This window comes from Betta splendens, chromosome 5 (genome assembly GCF_900634795.4).
Source record: "Betta splendens chromosome 5, fBetSpl5.4, whole genome shotgun sequence".
In the NCBI taxonomy this organism is placed as follows: domain Eukaryota; kingdom Metazoa; phylum Chordata; class Actinopteri; order Anabantiformes; family Osphronemidae; genus Betta; species Betta splendens.
In genome coordinates, this window is record NC_040885.2 from 19,641,500 (window position 1) to 19,663,412 (window position 21,913).

The window sequence follows — 21,913 nt, forward strand, 5'->3', positions numbered from 1 at the left end:
CAGGGATGTGCATCGATGCAGTCGCTACAGAGGTAGAGTAACCATGACGATCACGTCAACAAGTCTCTGCAAAACTTATCAAATGACCCTGATCATAATGTGACGGATGCTCCGAGCAGCAGAGGCTGAATCGGCTGGAAAAAGCAGAGCAGTAGCGGTTTCCAGGTTTCCTGCTGCCTCACACGAACACGATCACGATCACTGCATCAGCGAGTCTTCGCGTGACTCGTCTCTACAGGGTCCGGTGGGTCGGGGGATCTGAACACCGACCCGTGGTGCTGTGGACCCGACCTCTGACCTCGAGTCTGTTCAGACCGATACTGACACAGTGTCAGCGAGTTGTGCAGGTCGTGCGAACAATGGAAGATTCAGGATATGGATCACATCATTTCACCACTGGACTGAGGGTTCCACACTCGCCTTTAAAGGTTCTAAAGCCTGATGAGAAGCTGGGACGGACCCGAGCCTCTGCTCGTCTGACAGCGTTTCTAAAGCAGGAGCTGAAACACACGTTGGACTACGTCTTGACTTTATTGACAGTTCACTGTTAACAGAACGTGGTGTTGGTGTAAAAGTGGTGTGAGACAATAAAACCAAAGTAAACATAGAAAAGTGTAAAGTTTTTCCAGCCATGAAAACATTCAAACCAAACCTTCACTCATCGAAAATAAACTGGAGTCCTGGATAAAACTCTGTAAACATGCCTATTCCACATAAGCATCGTCATAGAAACCGTAGAACATGTGCAGAGAATGATGATGACAGAAACGAAGATTCAAAAGCTTCTCTTCTATTTACATGAGCTGATATTACATATCGACTGGAAATGACTACAAAAGAATCCACCAACAGAAAAGTGCCTCACTGGGAAGAAGTGAGACCCATTTTTTTCATTTTAATTTTATAATCAACCCATTTCATCAAAAAACCCAAAAACCAACTGAAAGAATCAAACTATTTACAAAATGGTTTCTCTTCTTAAGAAAAACAAACGTAATCAAGTCTCATTTAAAGCTATAGCTGATAAAATCTCCTTAAATAATCTGATATTATCCAAAGAGTCTCACACGACCTCTGATATGTTTTCATTCACCTACGTAGATATTTTTTCAAGAAACATTAGAAACTAAAGGCAACAGGCAGGTTAAAGGAGAACTCAGCCACGCGGAGCCTCGCTGCAAACGGAGCCACGGCTGCCAGAGGTTCGGGTCAGAACCGCAGGATGACCGTTAACAGGACCTCTCCTCAGTGCTGGACACGAGCTCTGCCTCGGCCTCTGGCAGGTGTCCCTCGGTTTGGCAGCGATGGCAGGAAACTAAGTCGACCTTTAAAGGCAACTCGCTGTTGTCCAAAACCACCAGAACATCAGCAACGGGGACAAAACGGCCCCGAGCTCATCCTCCCTCCAGATCTGGAGGCGTGAACCCAGAAACGACCCGGAGCCACTTTAACCCGCGTCTGCACACGAGACCCACAGGGGAAGGTTCTTCGCCCTCAGAACCAGCTGATTAAATAAGAGCAGAGCACGTTAGATGTCGTCTACACGTATTTAGTCTGAATGAAGAATGAAGTCTCCACTGAACGCCTTCCTTCCTCCCGCTGCACAGACGTCTGCTGAACAAACCCAGGAAATATTTACAGGTTCAGACTTTCCTCATCAACGCGTGGTGACGTGACAACAGGTCATTCATCAAAGCAGCTTCTGGAAGTAACGAGCCGCCTCAACGACCCGAGAAGCACGTGCGTGCACTGCTGAAGCGCCCTGGAGCAAGGCACTTAACCCCGAACAGCAGCAGAGCAGCAGCTCAGCAGCTCCACAGGCTGGAAGATGAACTGGAGGCGTGGGGATGAACACGTGATCAGATCAGAACCGGTTCTGGTAGTTCACAGATCTGACCAGAACACATTAAAAACACAAACCTTTGTGTTGAGGAGCCTTAGAAATTAAAGGTACTAAAATATTGTGTCCTGAAGATTGAACTTTGTTCCTTAAAGCAACAAAAAAGTTTGGATTTATTGACGATAAAAATGAATATGCAGCAGAAATAACAGCTGCCGTCTGATCCATCAGCAACTCATCTTCTGTAAACTGAGGAAGTCTTTCCTCAGGGTTTTGTTCTATTCTCCAAAACAAATCAGCAGCTTAAAAAACGGTGAAAAGTTCTGTTAATCTAATGTGAAAGAAGAGGAAAAGAAAAGAAATACTTTAAATAAGTAAATAGTGGAGAAAACATGAAGCTGCTGCAAGCGGAGAACAGGAGCTGTTCTGTATAAGGGCATTAAACTGCTTTTTGTATTCATTAGGAGCAGAGATGTGAGTTTACAGTGAAATACCAATAAATACATGAAACGATCAGCTACGTATGAACTGAGCACGTGAAGCTGATCAGGAATTAATGATCTGCTGCATCAGGAAGAAAACGACAACTACAAACTAAACTGCTTATATTATGTACATGTTATTAATCTTCATATTCAGGACTTAATAAGTCGATCGCTTAATAATAAGTTGATAAGCCAAATGTCCCACAGAGCCTGAACATCTCACAGAGCCTTAACGTCTGAGTCTGAACATCCCACCGAGCTAAAAGGTCCCGCTAAGCCTAAATGTCCGGGCCCGAATGTTCCACCGAGCTAAACCGAGCCTTAATGTTTAAATCTGAATGTCCCACCGAGCCTGAATGTCTCACCAAGCCTGAACGTTCCACCTAGCCTAAACCTCTGAGTCTGAACATCCCACCGAGCTAAAACGTCCCACTAAGCCTGAACGTCCCACTGAACCTAAACGTCCCATCAAGCCTAAAGGTCCCACCGAGCCTGAATGTCGGAGCCTGACCGTCCCACCGAACCTAAACGTCCCACCAAGCTTAAAGATCCCACAAACCTAAACGTCCCACCGAGCCTGAATGTCTCACCGAGCCTGAACGTCCCACCGAGCCTTAATGTCCCACCAAGCCCGAATGTCCCACAGAACCTAAACGTCCCACCAAGCCTAAAGGTCCCACCGAGCCTGAACGTCCCACCGAGCCTGAATGTCTGAGCCTGAATGTCCCACCGAACCTAAACGTCCCACCAAGCCTAAAGGTCCCACCGAGCCTGAACGTCCCACCGAGCCTGAATGTCTGAGTCTGAACGTCCCACCGAGCCTGAACGTCCCACCGAAACTAAACATCCACTGATTACGACACATAAAAGTAAATGTTGGACAAATCGAGACAAGGAACAGGCTCCACAGAACCAGAAGTTAAACCGTGAATCAGCTCAGCTCTAAAGTGAAGCCCGTACAGATTACAAAGCATAAAGCACAGATGGACAGAAGAAGGTGAAGGAGACGAGCGGCAGATGGAGACGGTGGAGTCACCTGGACGTGAGTGGCCTTCGTTAAGCTCAGTCTTCCACCGCCCTCTGTCACCTCAGCCTTCAGTTCTTCACTCCCGACAAGCGTAAACATAGAAACTCAACGTCGAGCTTCTGATCCTCCTTCTCAACTCTGTGTAAAGGCTCAACTGGAACCCGTCTGGTCTCGTTCTGTGGGCTCCTTTCACCTGATGGGAGCAAACACCTGGATCGTTTCACGGAGAAGACGCTGCTCAGGACGGAAGAAATACTGCAATCAGCAGCTCGTAAAGAAATGAATGTCAGTGTCAAAGTGTCAACACACGACCGACTGTGTGTGCGACTAATGCCGCCAACATCCTGCTCCTCCGACTCGTGATATGTGATTATTACATTATTATTAATGTGAAATCCACAGTAATCCAACTTCAAATGTATAAACAGGAAAGAAATAAGAAATAGCAAAGCACACAGTCAGACTGGTCGTTTCTTCACCAGACGCTTCGTCTCTAAAAGTCAACTCGAAAAACGCTGGAGTTGAAGTTTCCATTATTACGCAAGAAGAAGTAGAAATGAAATATTTAAATTCATTTCAAGTGTAAAGTTGCTAAACACAAGCCTGTTTGTGAGCAACATCAAGTCTTCGTCTGTCACTATGCTGATGATTAGCTGCTCTGTTCTCTAACACTCGGAGGCAGATTCAAGGTTTAGTCTGAGCTGAGGATGATACAAACGCTCCTGTGACTTTATCACTTCAACACAAGCAGACAGAGGTTCACTTGTAGTTTTTATGGCCTTACTACCTACAGTTTGTCTTCAAGTTTGATCATTTAACCCATTTGATAAGGTTCATGTGTACAAGCCGGCGCGGGAACCAACCGCTGGAGTCTGTTTGTGTCTTTGCAAAGTCGGTGACTCTCCTGTTCAAACTGTGCTGGGGTGAAAAGTGAGTGCCAGTCCGTCTGGGTTCAACCCCATGGAGGATTCCAGGACCTGGTGTCATACCCACTCCTGCACTGGGTACTTGTAGTAGTGTTGTGTCATGGTGTTCTGCTGCACGCCTTTGTTCTTAAACTGAAAGATGGTGTAGACCAGCACCAGGATGCACAGCGACAGGATGCAGGGGATCACCACGGCAATGGCATTGACCGTCGTCGGCGCATCGTTGATGGTCACCATGATGTCCACGTCGTCGAGGGGCAGCGTGTGGTCTCCACGGTTACCGTTGCCTCCGGAGTTCTCCATGTCCGACTGGTGGCAGCCCATCCAGTCGTGCAGGATGGACTTTGGATACCCAGGCTCCACCGTCAGCTTCTGGTTGTCAAACTTCCAGTAGTCCTTCCCCTTGTAAAAGTAGGTGTAGTCTGAAGACGGAAAGAAGGAAAGAAGTAATGAACAAAGCAAGGAAGGAAGGAAGGAAGGAAGGAAGGAAGGAAGGAAGGAAGAAAGAACGGAAACAAGGAAGGAAGGAAATGGGAAGGAAGACGAAAAAAAAGACAAAAAGGAATAAAGAAAGGAAGAAAGGAATGAAAGAAGGAAGGAAGGAAGGTCAGTTTAGTTAATAAACATGTTACTGAACATGTTAATGCGCTAAAATGTTCACATGTTCAGGCCTTTTTTGGTGGGGTTAGGGTTAGAGTCTTCACACAAACGTAAGGCAGACTCACTGAACCCTGCGTCACTTAAGGACAGACACCTCGGGTTTATGTGATTCTCTAGAACCAGTCACTCAGTTTTACACCATGTTTGTGTATAGAAACTGACATCTGAGCGTGATCTATCACACGACTAACGGGGTTGAGTCCACTCACATCCCTCCCGGCTGATGAAGGCCCCCTGCGGTGCATCCGGGACCCCCTTCCACACGGCGATGGGTTTGGGGTATCCAGGGTCGGCCGTGCGTTTCTCCTCGTTGTAGCGCCAGTACTGGTCTCCTTTGAAGAAGTAAGTCTTGCCCACCGGCTCCCAGCGCAGCGCCGTGTCGATGCCGTCTTTGGGGAGGCAGCTGCCGAGCTCCACGAGGCCGTGAGGGTAGCCTGGCTCGGCCGTCACCTCCTTGAACACCCAGTACTTATCGCCTGGAACACCAACAGCAACACCCACAAAGCTTCAAACAGAGCAGCTGAGTCTGGGCCTTTAGTCTGCACGAGACCTCCTGCAGGGAGCACTGCCGGCGTGCCTCAGAGCAGCAGGTTAATGACAGGGGTGAATGTGCAGCGGCATCACGAGACCACCTTCTGACAGGGAGGTTTATAAATTAAGCCCACAAAGTGAAAAAAGCTGTGAAGGTGCAGATTTACCCCCCCCCCCCCCCCCCACACACACACACACACAATGTGTGAGAGCTATTAATACCAGGACGTCAGGGAGGGAGCGAGTCCGAGGTGACTCAGCTCCTTCCTCCTGGATTAAATCCAGTCAATTTGAGCTTCAGCTCAGCTGACGTGAACGCCTGCATTTTATTACATCCAAACATTTGTTGACGCGTCTGTTGGAGACATTTCTTAACTAAAACTGAATGTCGGGACAGTTTGCTAACTGTGTCTGGACCCCAAGGAAACTGGAACCAGAGCTGTGACCCCCTGCTGGGCCTCCAAGGACGAAGGAGGAACACGGGCCGTACCTTTGAAGAAGACGAATCTGCCGTCGGACCTCTCGTAGGCGGCGTCGATGCGCGGAGGCAGGCCTTTCCAGAACTGGTCAATCTGCATGGGATATCCCTCCTGCACCTTGTTGTTCCTCAGACGCCAGAACCAGCGGTCCTGCCACACAATGCACAAAAGTGGAGTCACCAAATGGTTCTGACAAGCTCGCTGAGGAACCACATCAGCTCCAGCTCAAGCTGATGGACTCAGTCTGTGTTTAGGTTACGTGGGTTAAAGCTTGTCGGAAGGACGGAGATGCAGTGAAACAAGTAACAGCCGTGTCCAGAACTCCTAAAGAGCTGAGTATCACTACAAAGAAGAGCAGGAACAGGAGGAGACGAACACAAGCAAATAGGAGGAGCGGGAGGTTGAGGAGCAGGAGGAGGTGGAAGACGTGGAGGAGGAGGAAGAGGTGGAGGTGGAAGAGCTGGAGGAGCAGGAGGAGGAGGTCGAGGAGCAGGATGAGGTGGAGGAGGAGGAGTAGGAGGAGGTGGTGGAAGAAGAAGAGGTCGAGGAGGAGGAGGTTGAGGAAAAGGAGGATGAAGTAGAGGAGGTCAAGGAGCAGGAGGAGATGGAGGTGGAGGTGAAAGAGGAGGAGGAGGAGGAGCAGGATGAGGTGGAGGAGAGGCAGGAGGAGGAGGAGGTTTAGGAAAAGGAGGAGGAAGAGGAGGAGGTCAAGGAGCAGGAGGTTGAGGAGCAGGATGAGGTGGAGGAGGGGGAGCAGGAGGAGGTGGAGGAGGAGGAGGAAGAGGAGGAGGAAGAAGAGGTGTTCAAGGAGCAGCATGAGGTGGAGGAAGGGCAGGAGGAGGAAGTCGAGGAGGAGGAGGTCGAGGAAAAGGAGGAGGTCAAGGAGCAGGAGGTTGAGGAGCAGGAGGTGCAGGTGGAAGAGATGGAGGTGGAGGTAGAGGAGGAGGAGGTGCAGGTGGAAGAGATGGAGGTGGAGGTAGAGGAGGAGGAGCAGGAGGAGGAAGTCGAGGAGGAGGAGGTTGAGGAAAAGGAGGAGGAAGAGGAGGACATCAAGGAGCAGGAGGTTGAGGAGCAGGAGGTGCAGGTGGAAGAGATGGAGGTGGAGGTAGAGGAGGAGGAGATAAGAGAACGAGGGGGGCCAGATAAACAAGAAGACGCTCGTTATCACTTCAAACCTCAAACCTTTGCGTCTGAAGGAACAGAACGTCAGTGTTTCGCATCCAAAGGAGACACATCCCATAATGAGCGTCTCCTGGCTCATCCATCTGACCGTTGAGGCTGAACAGCTCACCTTGAACACAAACATCTCGCGTCTGAAGAAGGCCACCGTGTTGAAGTTGCCGTCGCAGATGTTGGGTTTCCCGTTGCCGGGCAACGCGGGCCGGTCGCCGGGCGGCCGCGGGGGCCGCGAGCCGCGCTCGTGCTTGCGCTCGGAGGTGGAGTGGGTCCGTCTGGACGGGAGGGTGGGCAGCGGCCGGGTGGGCTCCAGCATGGCGGTGGGGAGACCTGGAGGAGAAGAGTCCGTCAGAACCCGGGTCGGACCTGGTCCGGCTGAGCAGCCAGAGAACCGCAGCTGAACAACGAGCCGTCTCGAGCACTCTTCTGTTTCCTGCGTCTTGGTGTCGCAGCTAAATGTGTCCCTACAACAACAGGAGCGGTTCTGATGGTTCCAGGGGGAACAGGAAGCGGACGGAGTGTGAGATGGAACCAAGCGCTGGTTGAAAGAATCAGCTTTAGGTTTGGGTTAGATTTTTTACTTTCCTGGCAACAATCTCTGAATCTAGTTCAGGTTTTCACCAAATCCAGCTGTTTATTGTTCAGCAGTTGTTAAAGTTAAAGTTAATTTAATTAATCAAACTCCAGCTACAACTGGAGCCCACGCTTCACTTCATCATTACCAAACCATGAGGCTGAGGCAGACCCTGCAAGCAGAGCCTGGCCCTGTGGGTGACGGTAACCATGGCAACGGGCCTAGCGCGGACCCACCGTAGATCTTCTGGATGCCCTGCAGGTCGTCCAGAGGCAGCTTGAAGTTGTGCGTGTCCATGTACTGGTAGAACGGAGCCATGATGGCGCTGGGGTCGTTGGAGTGCTCCAGACCCAGAGCGTGGCCCAGCTCGTGCACCGCCACCAGGAACAGGTCGTTACCTGCACACAAACAGACACAGAGCTGGAGATCAGAGGCGCCGCTCCAATGGGAATCCCACTTCAAAGGAGGCATTTGTGACTGCGCTTTAGAAAGTCCAGCTCTTCAAACGCTGCCGCGGCTCCACGGGGATTACAGCGAACAGCCCAGTGTTTAGTGCCGCATGCAGCCAAACCCGCGATTTCACACGCCACACATTTTGAGGCATGTGTGGATGCGGAAACGATGCTGCGGCAGCAGAAGCTGAAGATGAAAGTCTAAATCTGTGCTCCTGAACGCTTTCACATCACAGCAGAAACAGTCACATGGTCACGTCAGGCGTATCAGCCATCAACCTTCGAGACCACTTGAATCCCTGAGGCTGCAGAGTGGGTCAGAACCGAGGGTCCAGAGGGGGAACAGTCCATGCACAGACAGGAAGTGGAGCCTCTAGAGGTGTGTTTGACTTTGGTCAGTTCTGCTAAACTCATTATCAATTCAAGCCCAAGTGTTTGTAGTTCTGGTCCAGGTCGGGTCTGTTTGACTCAGCAGGATCTGAGCTGAGGTTCTGAAGGTTCTGAGCTGCTTAATGACATCCTACAGTCTGAACACAGAATGGAGTTGAGCTCTAATTGCTTTGACTCAGTTTGAACTTAATCACAGAACATAATTATGGACCTTGCTCCTGCTGGTCTGTTTTAGATTTTAGCCTCAGCTGCTGAATGAGAGATTAATGTGGAACTGAACGCTGAGTTTGTTACTCAGAAGCAGAGAAGTGAACTTAGTGGTGAGATGTGTGTACAAATGTGTAAAAGCAGCGTTGGAGAAGCACAAAGTTTTTCCTCAGACTCTCTTCATTTCCCTCCGTGGAGCTGGTAGCAGACGTGACCAGAACCATGACCTTCAGCTGGAGACCAGTACCAACACCTGCAGCGATCACTGGTCACGTTCCTCCAGGGTGAGATCATGAAGTGTGTTGATGAATCTGATGCTAGACTTGGTCCAAATGATAGAAGCAGCCGTTAATGAACCTGCTAATGAAGCTGAGGAGCCTCTGTCAACAACTTCTGAAACTTTGTGGGTCACTTTAGGAAGGTTCCAGTTAAAATGAACGGGTTTCCTGCCGGCGTTAACAGGTTAATAAGGAAAAAGATCGCTCAGGACAGAAGGAAGGACAGAAGGAAGGACAGAAGGAGGGACAGAAGGAAGGACAGAAGGAGGGACAGAAGGAAGGATAGAAGGAGGGACAGAAGGAAACAGAGGTGAGCGTCCGTCCTTGTGTCGTCCTCCTGAAGCCGAAACAGGAGTTTGTTCTCTGAGAACTAGAGACTATCTGCTCTCTAATCTTTCAATTACTCTGTGTGTGTGGAGGGATTTCAGAGATAAGAAGACACACAGAGGCACACACGCACTCACACACACGCACTCACACGCACACACACACACACACGCACGCACGCACGCACTCACTCACTCACTCACTCACTCACTCACACACTCACACACACACACACACACACACACACACACACACACACACACACACACACACACACGCACGCACGCACACACACGCACACACACACACACACTCTCACACACACACACACACACACACACACACACACACACACACAGGGGGGCAGATGCACCTCCCTCACTGCCTCACTGCCCCCCCTTCTCCATCAGCCTGTTAGTTATTCAGGCAGCGGGAAACTGGCGTCAGTCGTTTGTCAACCTGAGATAGAAGAAGAAGCAAAAGCTACAAGTGAAGCTTTTCATCCAGTCGCAGCGCGGAGCTCAGAGTCAGAGGATGAAGAGGTTTGTTTACAGAAGCGTAGAATTAATAACTACTGTTTATCGTCAGCTTTGCAACCAGAACTGGGTCCACTCGGTTCCTGAAGGATCAGCGTCGGCCTCGGCGTCGGCCTCGGCGTCGGCCTCGCCGTCGGCCTCGCCGTCAGCCTCAGCACCAGGCTGGTGAAACGCCGGCGCCGTGATGTGACGGCCTCTTTAAAGCCTCCTACCGTCGTGGTTGGCGTTGCCCAGCGTCCACGGCTCGTCAGAGTCAAAGTGGGTGTCGCCTCCGATGCCGGCGCCGGGGAAGTAGGCGTGGGCCAGGAAGCCCCCCTCTCCGTCGAAGGGCGAGCTGTCGCCATGGAAACCAGAGGCGAAGAAGATCATGATGTCGGCCTCCTTACCCTCGTTCTTGATCTCGGAGTACGGCACCTCCTAAACCGGAAACGGGGCAGAAACAGGAGCTTCAGCAGCAGCGAGGGAGGAAACTGCAGGGATGTGCATCACAACAGCGCGGCGCATGTTCTCTGACCTGGAAGGAGAGCGGCGTCACCGTCTGCCACACGTTGAAGGCCTGCCGGATCGCTCGCTGCGTGTCCTTCTCTCCCACTTTGGGGGTGAAGTTGGAGATGCTGCAGGAAGCAGAGACGGCGTCAGGTGAACAGGAATCACACGATCCACCGCTTTTACTAAACTCAAGCCTTTTTTTGTGGAGCAGACAATTGGAACCAGCAGCAGGCTGAGGAATGGACCGGGTCAGACATAGGTACCAGCAGCAGGCTGATGAATGGACCGGGCCAGACATAGGTACCAGCAGCAGGCTGAGGAATGGACCGGGTCAGACATAGGTACCAGCAGCAGGCTGATGAATGGACCGGGTCAGACATAGGTACCAGCAGCAGGCTGAGGAATGGACCGGGTCAGACATAGGTACCAGCAGCAGGCTGAGGAATGGACCGGGTCAGACATAGGTACCAGCAGCAGGCTGAGGAATGGACCGGGTCAGACATAGGTACCAGCAGCAGGCTGATGAATGGACCAGGTCAGACATAGGTACCAGCAGCAGGCTGAGGAATGGACCGGGTCAGACATAGGTACCAGCAGCAGGCTGAGGAATGGACCGGGTCAGACATAGGTACCAGCAGCAGGCTGAGGAATGGACCGGGTCAGACATAGGCTGGCAGGACGGTGGAGAGTCCCTTCAAGAAGCAGTCAATCACCAGCAAAACAGGTGAAAATGAGACTACAAAACTCTGCCTTGACTTTTATATAACATGATTTATTTTACCCAGTGGGTCTCAACATTTTGTTCTGGTTTATAAATTAATTTATTAGAGACAGATAGATATTAAAAATCATCTATGTACAAAACAACACAGTAACACAACCACGGTTACGTCATAAAAGGAAGATAGAGAACAGAATGAGGAGAAAACAAACCCAGAGGCAGCGACGTAGCTACACAATCACCATCGCCCATCGCTATGGCAACCAACCAACGCTACAAGGATGAATGTTAGAATGTTTTCCTGTAACATTATCAGGAAATACACATCTCAACCTCATTGTTGTCCAGACACTCAGCTTCTGTACATCTGTCTTTTAAACCATATAAACATATTAAACAAGCATCATATACTGAATCAGAGCCGCTGCCTTTGATGGTAAATATCCTTTGTAAAAGCTTGATCTGACTTTAGAAAGCTGGCGTTTGATCATATTCACCCCTTAGTCAGGTTTATTATCTGTGTGCCATCACAGTTTTCACTGTTTTCCTTCTCATTCTAATGACTTTTTTATGAAGAAATGACTCATAAAGCTTTTGAGCCTGAGGCCAGTGATTAGCGAGTGAGTGTGAGCTGGGAGCTGGCAGTCGTCTCATCAGAGGAAATGGTGTGGAATGTTATGGGGTGAAACCGTCCACATGACCTGTGGCCACAACCCACACATGGTGGGGACACACGCACGCGTATAGGCTCGCTTGCACACACACACACGCACGCACACACACACACACACACACACACACACACACACACACACACACACACGCACGCGCCCGCACACACACAGACACACACACACACACACACACACACGCACGCGCCCGCACACACACAGACACACACACACACACACACACACACGCACGCGCGCGCACACACACAGACACACACACACACACGCGCAACACACGCACGCACACACACACACACACGCACGCGCCCGCACACACACAACACACAACCACACACGCACCACACACCGCGCACCACACCACACACACAACACGCACGCGCGCGCACCACACACAGACACACACACACGCACACAACACGCGCACAACACACACACACACAACCCCGCCACCCACACGCGGCACACACACACACACACACACACACACACACACACACACACACACACACACACACACACACACACACTCGCTTCCCTTTGGACCACTGGGTGACCAGGCCCCTGTATCAGCTCACTGTTGCAGGATGCACCCAGTGCTTCCACTCGTCTTTCCTACCTCTCCCACTGCGTTTCCTGCCCGCAGGCTTCAATGGGGCCTTTCAGCTGGGAGTTGCATAATCCTGCATCTACAGCACAGAACTCCAAGGTTCCTCTAAGTACGTTTGTTTGTGGAATCAACGCCAACTTGTCAATGTCATTAAAGCTGACGGTTCAACACTGAGCCCAGATCAGGGCTGAAGCTTCTGCTCGTGATGACCCACAAATGCAATTAAAGCTGATTATTCTAATTAATTAGTTACGGCTGAGCAGAGGCTCTAGTAACATTCCATCATATCACCATTTCACAGGTATGTTCCTCTTTCTCATGGAGCACATGATTTCAGACATCCATATCCATCATTAAACCGCTCAGTTAATTAACCTCCACAGCTTCTTGTTCTCTGCTTTAATGTACTAGAATAAAATATAAATCTGTGCAGTAAATAATAAAAGTTGCCCTCCTCAAACTTTAGCCATTAAATGTAAGTTACATCCAGAACTGTGTAATCTGTATGAGCCAGCGCTCGCCTCCGAGGCTGATGGCGCCAGGGATGAGGAACAACCGAGTTAAAAACGATTGGAGTAATGAAGGTTGGAAGTGGCATCAGAAAGGTGACGGCTGATAAGAGCTGAAAGACGAGGAGGAGGCTCCAGGAGCCTCGGAAACAGTAAGAGGTAACCAGAGAGGCTGTGATCTCATCCTGGGGCTTTTATGTAACGCTGCCGAGTGGGAAGCTGAAACTCAGAGAGCAGGGGAGAGCCGGGATGCCTTCAATGTCCCATGGGACACACATGTTTACATCAGGCTTATAAAGCTCTGAGCAGGAAGGAGGGTTAGCAAGAATGAAGATTCAACTCAAAAAGGACAGAGGAGGTAGAGAAGGACACAGCTCCACTAAGGACAGAGGAGGTAGAGAAGGAGACAGCTCCACTAAGGACAGAGGAGGTAGAGAAGGACACAGCTCCACTAAGGACAGAGGAGGTATAGGACACAGCTCCACTAAGGACAGAGGAGGTAGAGAAGGAGACAGCTCCACTAAGGACAGAGGAGGTAGAGAGGGACACAGCTCCACTAAGGACAGAGGAGGTAGAGAAGGAGACAGCTCCACTAAGGACAGAGGAGGTATAGGACACAGCTCCACTAAGGACAGAGGAGGTAGAGAAGGACACAGTTCCACTAAGGACAGAGGAGGTAGAGAAGGACACAGCTCCACTAAGGACAGAGGAGGTAGAGAAGGAGACAGCTCCACTAAAGACATAGGAGGTAGAGAAGGAGACAGCCCCACTAAGGACAGAGGAGGTATAGGACACAGCTCCACTAAGGACAGAGGAGGTAGAGAAGGACACAGCTCCACTAAGGACAGAGGAGGTAGAGAAGGAGACAGCTCCACTAAAGACATAGGAGGTAGAGAAGGAGACAGCCCCACTAAGGACAGAGGAGGTATAGGACACAGCTCCACTAAGGACAGAGGAGGTAGAGAAGGACACAGCTCCACTAAGGACAGAGGAGGTAGAGAAGGAGACAGCTCCACTAAGGACAGAGGAGGTGGAGAAGGACACAGCTCCACTAAGGACAGAGGAGGTAGAGAAGGACACAGTTCCACTAAGGACAGAGGAGGTAGAGAAGGAGACAGCCCCACTAAGGACAGAGGAGGTAGAGAAGGAGATAAATCCACTAAGGACAGAGGAGGTAGAGAAGGAGACAGCTCCACTAAGGACAGAGGAGGTAGAGAAGGACACAGCTCCACTAAGGACAGAGGAGGTAGAGAAGGAGATAAATCCACTAAGGACAGAGGAGGTAGAGAAGGACACAGCTCCACTAAGGACAGAGGCACTGTGCTTAAAGCGTCCGGCGCCGTGGCAGCAGGATGAGAGTCATCCCGGAGCCAGACCGAAGCCCGGCGGGTCAGAGCACTTTGTCCATCAGCTGCTTCATTTTCATGCTAATACATCAGGCACTCAAGAGTAAACAACATCTTTACATTCCTGAGCCCAGACAGAGCAAAACCAAGAGCAACAATATGAACACGCTGCCATAATTCTGATGGAGAGCAAGGAAGCAACCAAAAGAAAGCGAGGGATGACGTGGGCAGAAGCAGCAGTGGGAGCTGTGATGTGTTCAGGGTCCTGTGGGACGGCGCTAATCTGCATTAGACCTACATTAGACAGCGGGCTTTGTACGGTGCAGAGTGGGGCTGCAGACATCAGAGGAGACGGGAGGGGGAGGAGGTACCGAGGCGGTGCGTTCAGGGTCCGGTGGAACCAGCGGCTTCAGCTCCAGGAGACAGGCGGAGACAGGACTCACCTGTAGGAGATCTTCTTGTCCCTCCACTTCTGCCCCGTCAGGGCGTAGCGCTTGTTCCTCTGCCGGCGGCTGGTGTGAGGATGGTCGGGGACGCCGCAGCGAGGCCTCCTCATCCACCTGAACACAACGACAAGCTTTCACCTCCTGCCACTGAAGTCAGACGAGCCAGCAGAAAACCCAGACCACGAGCATGACTCCACCCACGCGCCGAACTGAACACTGAGTCTCAGCTCTGAACTGAGCACTGCACCGCGTGACCCGGTTCTCCCGGTCCGCTTCCAGGTCTACTGGGTCTCGGTCTAGAGGTAGATGCTATGAGCCCGCTTCCACTCACTCTATGGTGGTCTCGTCCAGGACTCCGGTGACCGGGATGCCGTAGAAGCGCTGCATGGCGGCCACGGCCGACTGCATGGCCTTCTCCTGCCGCAGGTCGGACGTGCGGACGTCGTGAGGCAGCAGGTAACCGTAGCTCTTCAGCCACGTCTGAAAGACAACAACACAACACGGTGAGCGGCCGCGGGCTCAGCAGAACCAGCTACCGGGCCGAGGCTCGGCTCAGTTTGGCTGCAGGGCTGAACACACGACGACGACGACACAAGGCGACGAGTCATCGAGTTGTCAGACGCTGGAACCCACCCGGAATAAATGTGGGTCAGAAAACACGAGAAACAAACAAAAAGCAAACAAACAAACAAACAAACACACCAGAAATTCATCAAAGCCAGAAACCCTTTTACTAATTATTATGAAGTGTCAAAGTTCAGCAGGTGAGTTTCACATTAACACTTCCATCTCTTCTATCCATTCATTCATCATTAAATACAGATGGACAGAAAATGAAGCAAATGACAACAGTTCGATCACCCGTTTACTGGGTCCCAGCTTCAGGCCGAAGGCTCAACCTCCAGCTTCGATCTGCTCAGTTACAGTAGACGTCCTTTGATTTTAGTTTGTCCAGAACTGGAACTAAAGTAGTGAATAAGTGAAGAACTGGAACCTTTATGTAACTGATTAATAGGATCTTAAAGGTGAACTCATGGTGGTGAGTCGGACTCTGTGTCCTAGTGTGACGGATCTGCTGGACCTGGCTCACCCTCGCCTCCCTGGAAGCCTCGCTTCTCCTCGTTCTGACAAATAATTAGATTCAACAGAGGAAATCAAAAGTCAACACGAGCGCAGCCGGTGATTAATAAAGCCGAGGCTCAGCCACAAGCTCGTCAGAGCAGCTGAGCTCAGGTCTGCATGTCTGAGACTAAGTCCCTTTGCTTCATACATCAAAGCGATTAGAGCAGCCAGAGGCAACGGACCTGGAGCTTCAGCGTGTAGCGGAATGAGAGCAGACACCGCTTCCACTTCGCTTCCTTATTAAACTCATTGATTGCCTTGAATGTAAAGTGGCAGCAGCTCTGCTGTTGAACCATGAGGCTCAGGTCCTGATGAGACCGCACCAGAACCATCAGCCAGAAGATCCGAACACGGGTTGTCCAGGTTCCAGCATGCTCGCTCTGCCGGCGCCGGTCCAACAAGGAAGCGTTTGTCAGAACCGAGAGAAGCTTCACGTGGGTCATGAGACGTCTACGATCTGCTTCATATCATGAGCTGTAACGATCGCCATGTGTCTCAGTCCATCACTGGAAATCATCTCCAAAATGCCAAACTTTCCATGAACTAGAAGCAACTGCCTCGTTTCTAAGGGTTTAAAGAAAATGTCTCATCCTGCTGCCACGGCGCCAGACCCTTTAACCACAGCCGGGCTTCGGTCCGGGTCTGGACTCTCATCCTGCTGCCACGGCGCCGGACCCTTTAACCACAGCCGGGCTTCGGTCCGGGTCTGGACTCTCATCCTGCTGCCACCTCGCCGGACCCTTTAACCAGAGCCGGGCTTCGGTCCGGGTCTGGACTCTCATCCTGCTGCCACGGCGCCGGACGCTTTAACCAGAGCCGGGCTTCGGTCCGGGTCCGGGTCTGGACTCTCATCCTGCTGCCACCTCGCCGGACGCTTTAACCACAGCCGGGCTTCGGTCCGGGTCTGGACTCTCATCCTGCTGCCACGGCGCCGGACCCTTTAACCACAGCCGGGCTTCGGTCCGGGTCTGGACTCTCATCCTGCTGCCACGGCGCCGGACCCTTTAACCACAGCCGGGCTTCGGTCCGGGTCTGGACTCTCATCCTGCTGCCACCTCGCCGGACGCTTTAACCAGAGCCGGGCTTTGGTCCGGGTCTGGACTCTCATCCTGCTGCCACCTCGCCGGACGCTTTAACCAGAGCCGGGCTTCGGTCCGGGTCTGGACTCTCATCCTGCTGCCACGGCGCCGGACCCTTTAACCACAGCCGGGCTTCGGTCCGGGTCTGGACTCTCATCCTGCTGCCACCTCGCTGGACGCTTTAACCAGAGCCGGGCTTCGGTCCGGGTCCGGGTCTGGACTCTCATCCTGCTGCCACGGCGCCGGACCCTTTAACCACAGCCGGGCTTCGGTCCGGGTCTGGACTGTCATCCTGCTGCCATGGCGCCGGACCCTTTAACCACAGCCGGGCTTCGGTCCGGGTCCGGGTCTGGACTCTCATCCTGCTGCTGAACCTGTTTGTTGCTGATCAGACGGAGCAGTGACGTGCGCCAGAGCAGAGGCCTGAATTATTCACAGAACGGGTTGAACGGGTGCAGCTGAACTCAGCATCCACGTCTCAGGACTCCACTCAGCTGCTTCCACAGCAGCCTCATCTACAGCAGCAGCTGGTTCCGAGCGCGTGGGAGGACGGGGAACACAATGGGTGAAGGGAAAACAAAGGCAGAGAGACGAGCTCCACCACAGACCAGTAAGAGCTGAGCCTTCAGGATGGAGTCGGTTCAGACCAGTCGCTCAGGGACTGGTGCCGAGCATCATGTGTCCACAAACACAACAGGAAGTGAGTCATCACCTGATTCCTGCAGGTGGAATCCCCCAAAACTCACACTCAACAAGCGTTTCCAATGAGCCTCATCAACCATCGGCCTTGAATGCGTCATGTGCTGATGCATCACTATGTAACAGCTTCAGGATCATCTATTACTCAAGAGTCCACAGATCCAACCTCCACAACAGCTGAGAACAAATGTTCCCTCCGACAGTAGTAGCACAGTGATGTAAACAAGCAGAGACAAAGGAGCACGAAGCGTGAGTCAGACGGCACCTGAACGCCTCGTCGCTCGCTCTCCTCTCACTCAGAAAGCATCGCTGCTGCGTTCGAGTCCTCAGACGTGCAGACGCGCTGCACAACCTCAAAACCTGAAGACCCGAACCTGTGTCAAGAAGAAGTCAAAGCGCCGGAATGAAGGAAGCTCCTGCTGCTCAGCTTCAACGAACTCTGCTTCAAAGTCACAATGAGAGCTTCGAAATAAAAACAACGGCCGGCAAAGTCATCACAGGGCGTTTGACAAGGAACACGGATGGACCCGTCTCTGGATGAACCAGCCTGGTCATGTTCAGTCTGAGCTTCTACGGGTGCTCAGACCCGCGTCGACTCCCTGGCAGCTCGCTCCATCAACGGCTCAGAGAAAAGCCTGAACCGGAGCCTGAACCAAAGCCAGAATCAAAACCTGAACCAAAACCTGAACCAGAGCCGGAACCAAAGCCTGAACCAAAACCTGAACCAAAGCCTGAACCGGAGCCTTAACCAGAGCCTGAACCAAAGCCTGAACCAAAGCCTGAACCAAAGCCTGAACCGGAGCCTGAACCAAAACCTAAACCAGAGCCTGAACCAGAGCCTGAACTAAAGCCTGAACCAAAGCCTGAACCAAAGCCTGAACCGAAGCCAGAATCAAAACCTGAACCATAGCATGAACCAGAGCCTGAACCAAAGCCTGAACCAAAGCCTGAACCGAAGCCAGAATCAAAACCTGAACCATAGCCTGAACCAGAACCTGAACCAAAGCCTGAACCAAAACCTGAACCAAAACCTGAACCAAAGCCTGAACCGGAGCCTTAACCAGAGCCTGAACCAAAGCCTGAACCAAAGCCTGAACCAAAGCCTGAACCGGAGCCTGAACCAAAACCTAAACCAGAGCCTGAACCAGAGCCTGAACTAAAGCCTGAACCAAAGCCTGAACCAAAGCCTGAACCAAAGCCTGAACCGAAGCCTGAACCGAAGCCAGAATCAAAACCTGAACCATAGCATGAACCAAAGCCTGAACCAGAGCCTGAACCAAAGCCTGAACCGAATTCTGAACCGAAGCCAGAATCAAAACCTGAACCATAGCCTGAACCGAATTCTGAACCGAAGCCAGAATCAAAACCTGAACCATAGCCTGAACCGAAGCCTTAACCGAAGCCTGAACCAAAACCTGAACCAAAGCCTGAACCAAAGCCTGAACCAAAACCTGAACCAATACCTGAACTGAACCCTGAACCAGAGCCTGAACCAGAGCCTGAACCAGAGCCTGAACCGAAGCCAGAACCTGAGCCTGAACCAAACACAGCATGGGACTCATCTACAGGCCTGACCAAAGACCAGGAGGATGGGGTCCATCACCTCCACTGTCTCAGGAACCGCCGGCGCTAGAATCACAGTTATTATTGTTCAAGTGCTTTGATTTTGAGCTCTTTGAAATGAGGAGTTGCTTTTTGTCCAGGAGTGAACATTTGTCCAACAGTCCTCAAACTTCTTTAAAGCAGTGTCAAATCAAAGAATCTGAGCAGCACCAGGAGGCGGCCGTACCTGGGCCGCCGGGCCGAGGGGGTCCAGACTGGAGACTCAGGCACTGACACATGAACGCAGCACGACGCTGGGAGCCTCGTTCAGCATGTGAAGCATCGCTGCTTCTGGAACGTCGTGTCATCAGACTTTGAATCGTGGCAGAAGCTGTTGTCACATTAACACGACTCAGGCTTTCACACTCAAACAGAGTGAAAAGACGGCGGCTCGAGACGCGCTCCGGCTGGATGCGGCCGCGCTCAGCGCCGCGCTCAGCGCTAACGCGGCGCCGCCTTTGTCTGGATCAAAGTGTCTCTGGCAACACAAACATCAGCCGATGTTGGAAGATGATTTCATAACACATGACCCAGATTTCACAGCAGATTCAGCAAACAAGCACCGCAGCCCACCGTCAGTGAGCATCATTCACATGCACCTGCCTCAGACAAAGAGCGTGGCGGCTCAGAGCGTCCGCAGGATCTCAGTCTGAAGCGCGTTTCTTCTGCTCTGCTCCAACTCTGCCATTTCCATAAATTATGGAGAGGGGCTATATTTGGAGCGGGTGCGGGGGGGGGGCTCTGGAGATGCTTTGTTCAGCACAGACTCATTCAGGTCCACTTTAATGCACTCTGCGTGCTGGTGGCTGTTTATTGACAGCATGGCCCATTACAGAGCCTCCTCCGGCGGTGTGCGCGTGCGTTGACCCTCTTTGTTAACGTATGGGGTAGAATTATCAAACCTCCACATTGAAATTAGCAGCGTCTATCGTCGACCGTGTAACATGTGGCTTTGAACATCACCATCTTGAAGCGACTCCCTCCTCCGCCAGAGGAAGCAGATCATTGGCTCCTCGTGAGCCCAGAGGCCGTGAACCAGCGACAACTCCGCCTGAGGAGCAGTCAAGCCTTTGTGCGGATCCGCAGCGGGACGCGCTCGGTGCGTGTGACGCTCCAGCGTCTGGAAACAAAGCGGCGCGGATCCTCAATCAAGCGCGTCCAGCGCTGCTTGTGCTGATCTGCGTTCGTTTATTCATCCACTGAATCTTTCATTCCCCTCGCAGGAAGGCTGGTGTCGCGTTCGGGGACGAGGAGCGCGCGTCAGGACGGACCGAAGGAGCGGACGCTCGTCCCATTGCTGGGACCAGCGGATCTCAGACAGACGCCTACGTGCCGTTACCTCCACGATGAGCGTCTTCTCCTCCCCGCACACCGACACCACCCACAGCAGAATGGGGAAGCAGCAGGTTTTCCAGCAGGCGCGCGGGAGCCCCGCTTTCCTCCGCCGCCTCGCGCCTCCGCCTCCCGTCGCCATGGCTGCGTCCCTCCGCGCTCCGCCGCTGATGTCTTGTTTACCGGAGGAACGAGTCCGTGTGCGCCTGTCTCATCCCGTCTGTTTTGACTGGCTGCCTCTCCCTCTCTCGCTCCGTGCGGCGTCTCTCGCTCTCCCGGTTCGCCAGCGCAGACGTGCGATTGGTTTGCTGCGCCTGACGAGCGCGCATTACGCAGCTCGCGTGGAACCGCTGGGGAAGCCTGGCTGCAAAGAAGCGGCCGCAGGTTGGTCCGTCCGCCGGTGTCGGAGGAGGAGGGAGTGGGAGGCGCGACGGAGAGGGAGGATGTTGTTGCATTAGCGCGGAGGCGACGCCGGGAGCGCTGCTGCTGGAACGTACAGCAAACGCTGAGAGCGGAACCGGGTCCAGCCCCGGTCTGGGTCCAGCCCCGGTCTGGGTCCAGCCCCGGTCTGGGCCCAGCCCCGGTCTGGGCCCAGCCCCGGTCTGGGCCCGGTCCGGTGGAGCGCAGCGACCGATACCCGTTCACACTGAGGCTCTGCTCTGTTACACTGCTCAGCATCCATTCAGTTTGATGTTTGTCCCCACGCTGGGTTTCCTCCGCAGAACCCAGGCTGATCAGAACCAAAAGTTCTGACCAGCCCATTCGTTATGGCTGATAACATCCGAAGCGGGTGCCACCCTACCAGACCTCCCACTGGCCACGAGCTGAGGTCCACAGAAGTGACACGATATTAAAGAGAGAAGAAGACAGAAGTGTTGTTTTAAAACAGTACAAAGCTCATCTCCACATGGAGCCTATGATGCCGATCAGTCCATCGTTCACATCTGTGACCCGACACGGGAACGACGTGCAGGAGACGCGGGAGACAGCAGCAGTCACATGGAGCCGGCTCCACGAGAGGCCCGGTCAGGTCAGAGCCCTACCCACAATCCTCTCTGCTTCTGCTCCGGCTGACCCTTCATCAGCACTCAGCTGGAGGTTTGTCTGCTCCACCCCCCCCCCCCCCCCCCCCCCCCCCCCCTCACTGAACCAGAGCTCAGCTGAAGGCAGAGCGGGCAAAGGTTCCTGCTCGTGAGCACGTCGGCAGCACAGAGACAAACTGAAAGCATGAGCTCAACAAGCCACAACCTCAGAGGCTGAAGAGTTAGTGCCTCGAAAGCTGCCTCTAAATAAAATGTGTTATAGATGTTTAACAAGCCTTTAAAGCTGTGGATGTATTTTTATTCTGTACATAGAAACAAATGCAGTAGAATTACATCTG

General features: G+C 52.4%; 1 protein-coding gene and 1 long non-coding RNA gene across 5 annotated transcripts; one reads left to right on the forward strand and one right to left on the reverse strand.

Annotated features, from left to right (window-relative positions):
- Positions 1 to 512: 512 nt before the first annotated feature.
- mmp24 (matrix metallopeptidase 24) lies at positions 513 to 21,000 on the reverse strand. Of its 4 annotated transcripts, XM_029149943.3 has the most exons (10): positions 20,540 to 20,986; positions 15,030 to 15,178; positions 14,696 to 14,812; positions 10,403 to 10,502; positions 10,101 to 10,305; positions 7,935 to 8,096; positions 7,240 to 7,454; positions 5,960 to 6,098; positions 5,148 to 5,414; positions 513 to 4,700 (listed from the first exon to the last, which is right to left on the reverse strand). In XM_029149943.3, the coding sequence occupies exons 1-10, from the start codon at positions 20,672 to 20,674 to the stop codon at positions 4,336 to 4,338; spliced, it is 1,854 nt and encodes a 617-aa protein (XP_029005776.1). In that variant the 5' UTR covers positions 20,675 to 20,986; the 3' UTR covers positions 513 to 4,335. The 4 variants fall into 4 exon arrangements, with proteins under 4 accessions (XP_029005776.1, XP_055365322.1, XP_055365324.1 ...); XM_055509347.1 differs by lacking the exons at positions 513 to 4,700; positions 5,148 to 5,414 and having other exon boundaries at positions 6,049 to 7,454; positions 20,540 to 21,000; XM_055509349.1 differs by lacking the exons at positions 513 to 4,700; positions 5,148 to 5,414; positions 20,540 to 20,986 and adding an exon at positions 19,388 to 19,939 and having other exon boundaries at positions 6,049 to 7,454.
- On the forward strand, positions 8,096 to 11,513 carry LOC121202236 (uncharacterized). Its single transcript, XR_008694875.1, has 3 exons — positions 8,096 to 9,335; positions 9,941 to 10,636; positions 10,678 to 11,513. It is a non-coding gene; the product is annotated as an uncharacterized LOC121202236 (long non-coding RNA).
- Positions 21,001 to 21,913: the final 913 nt, after the last annotated feature.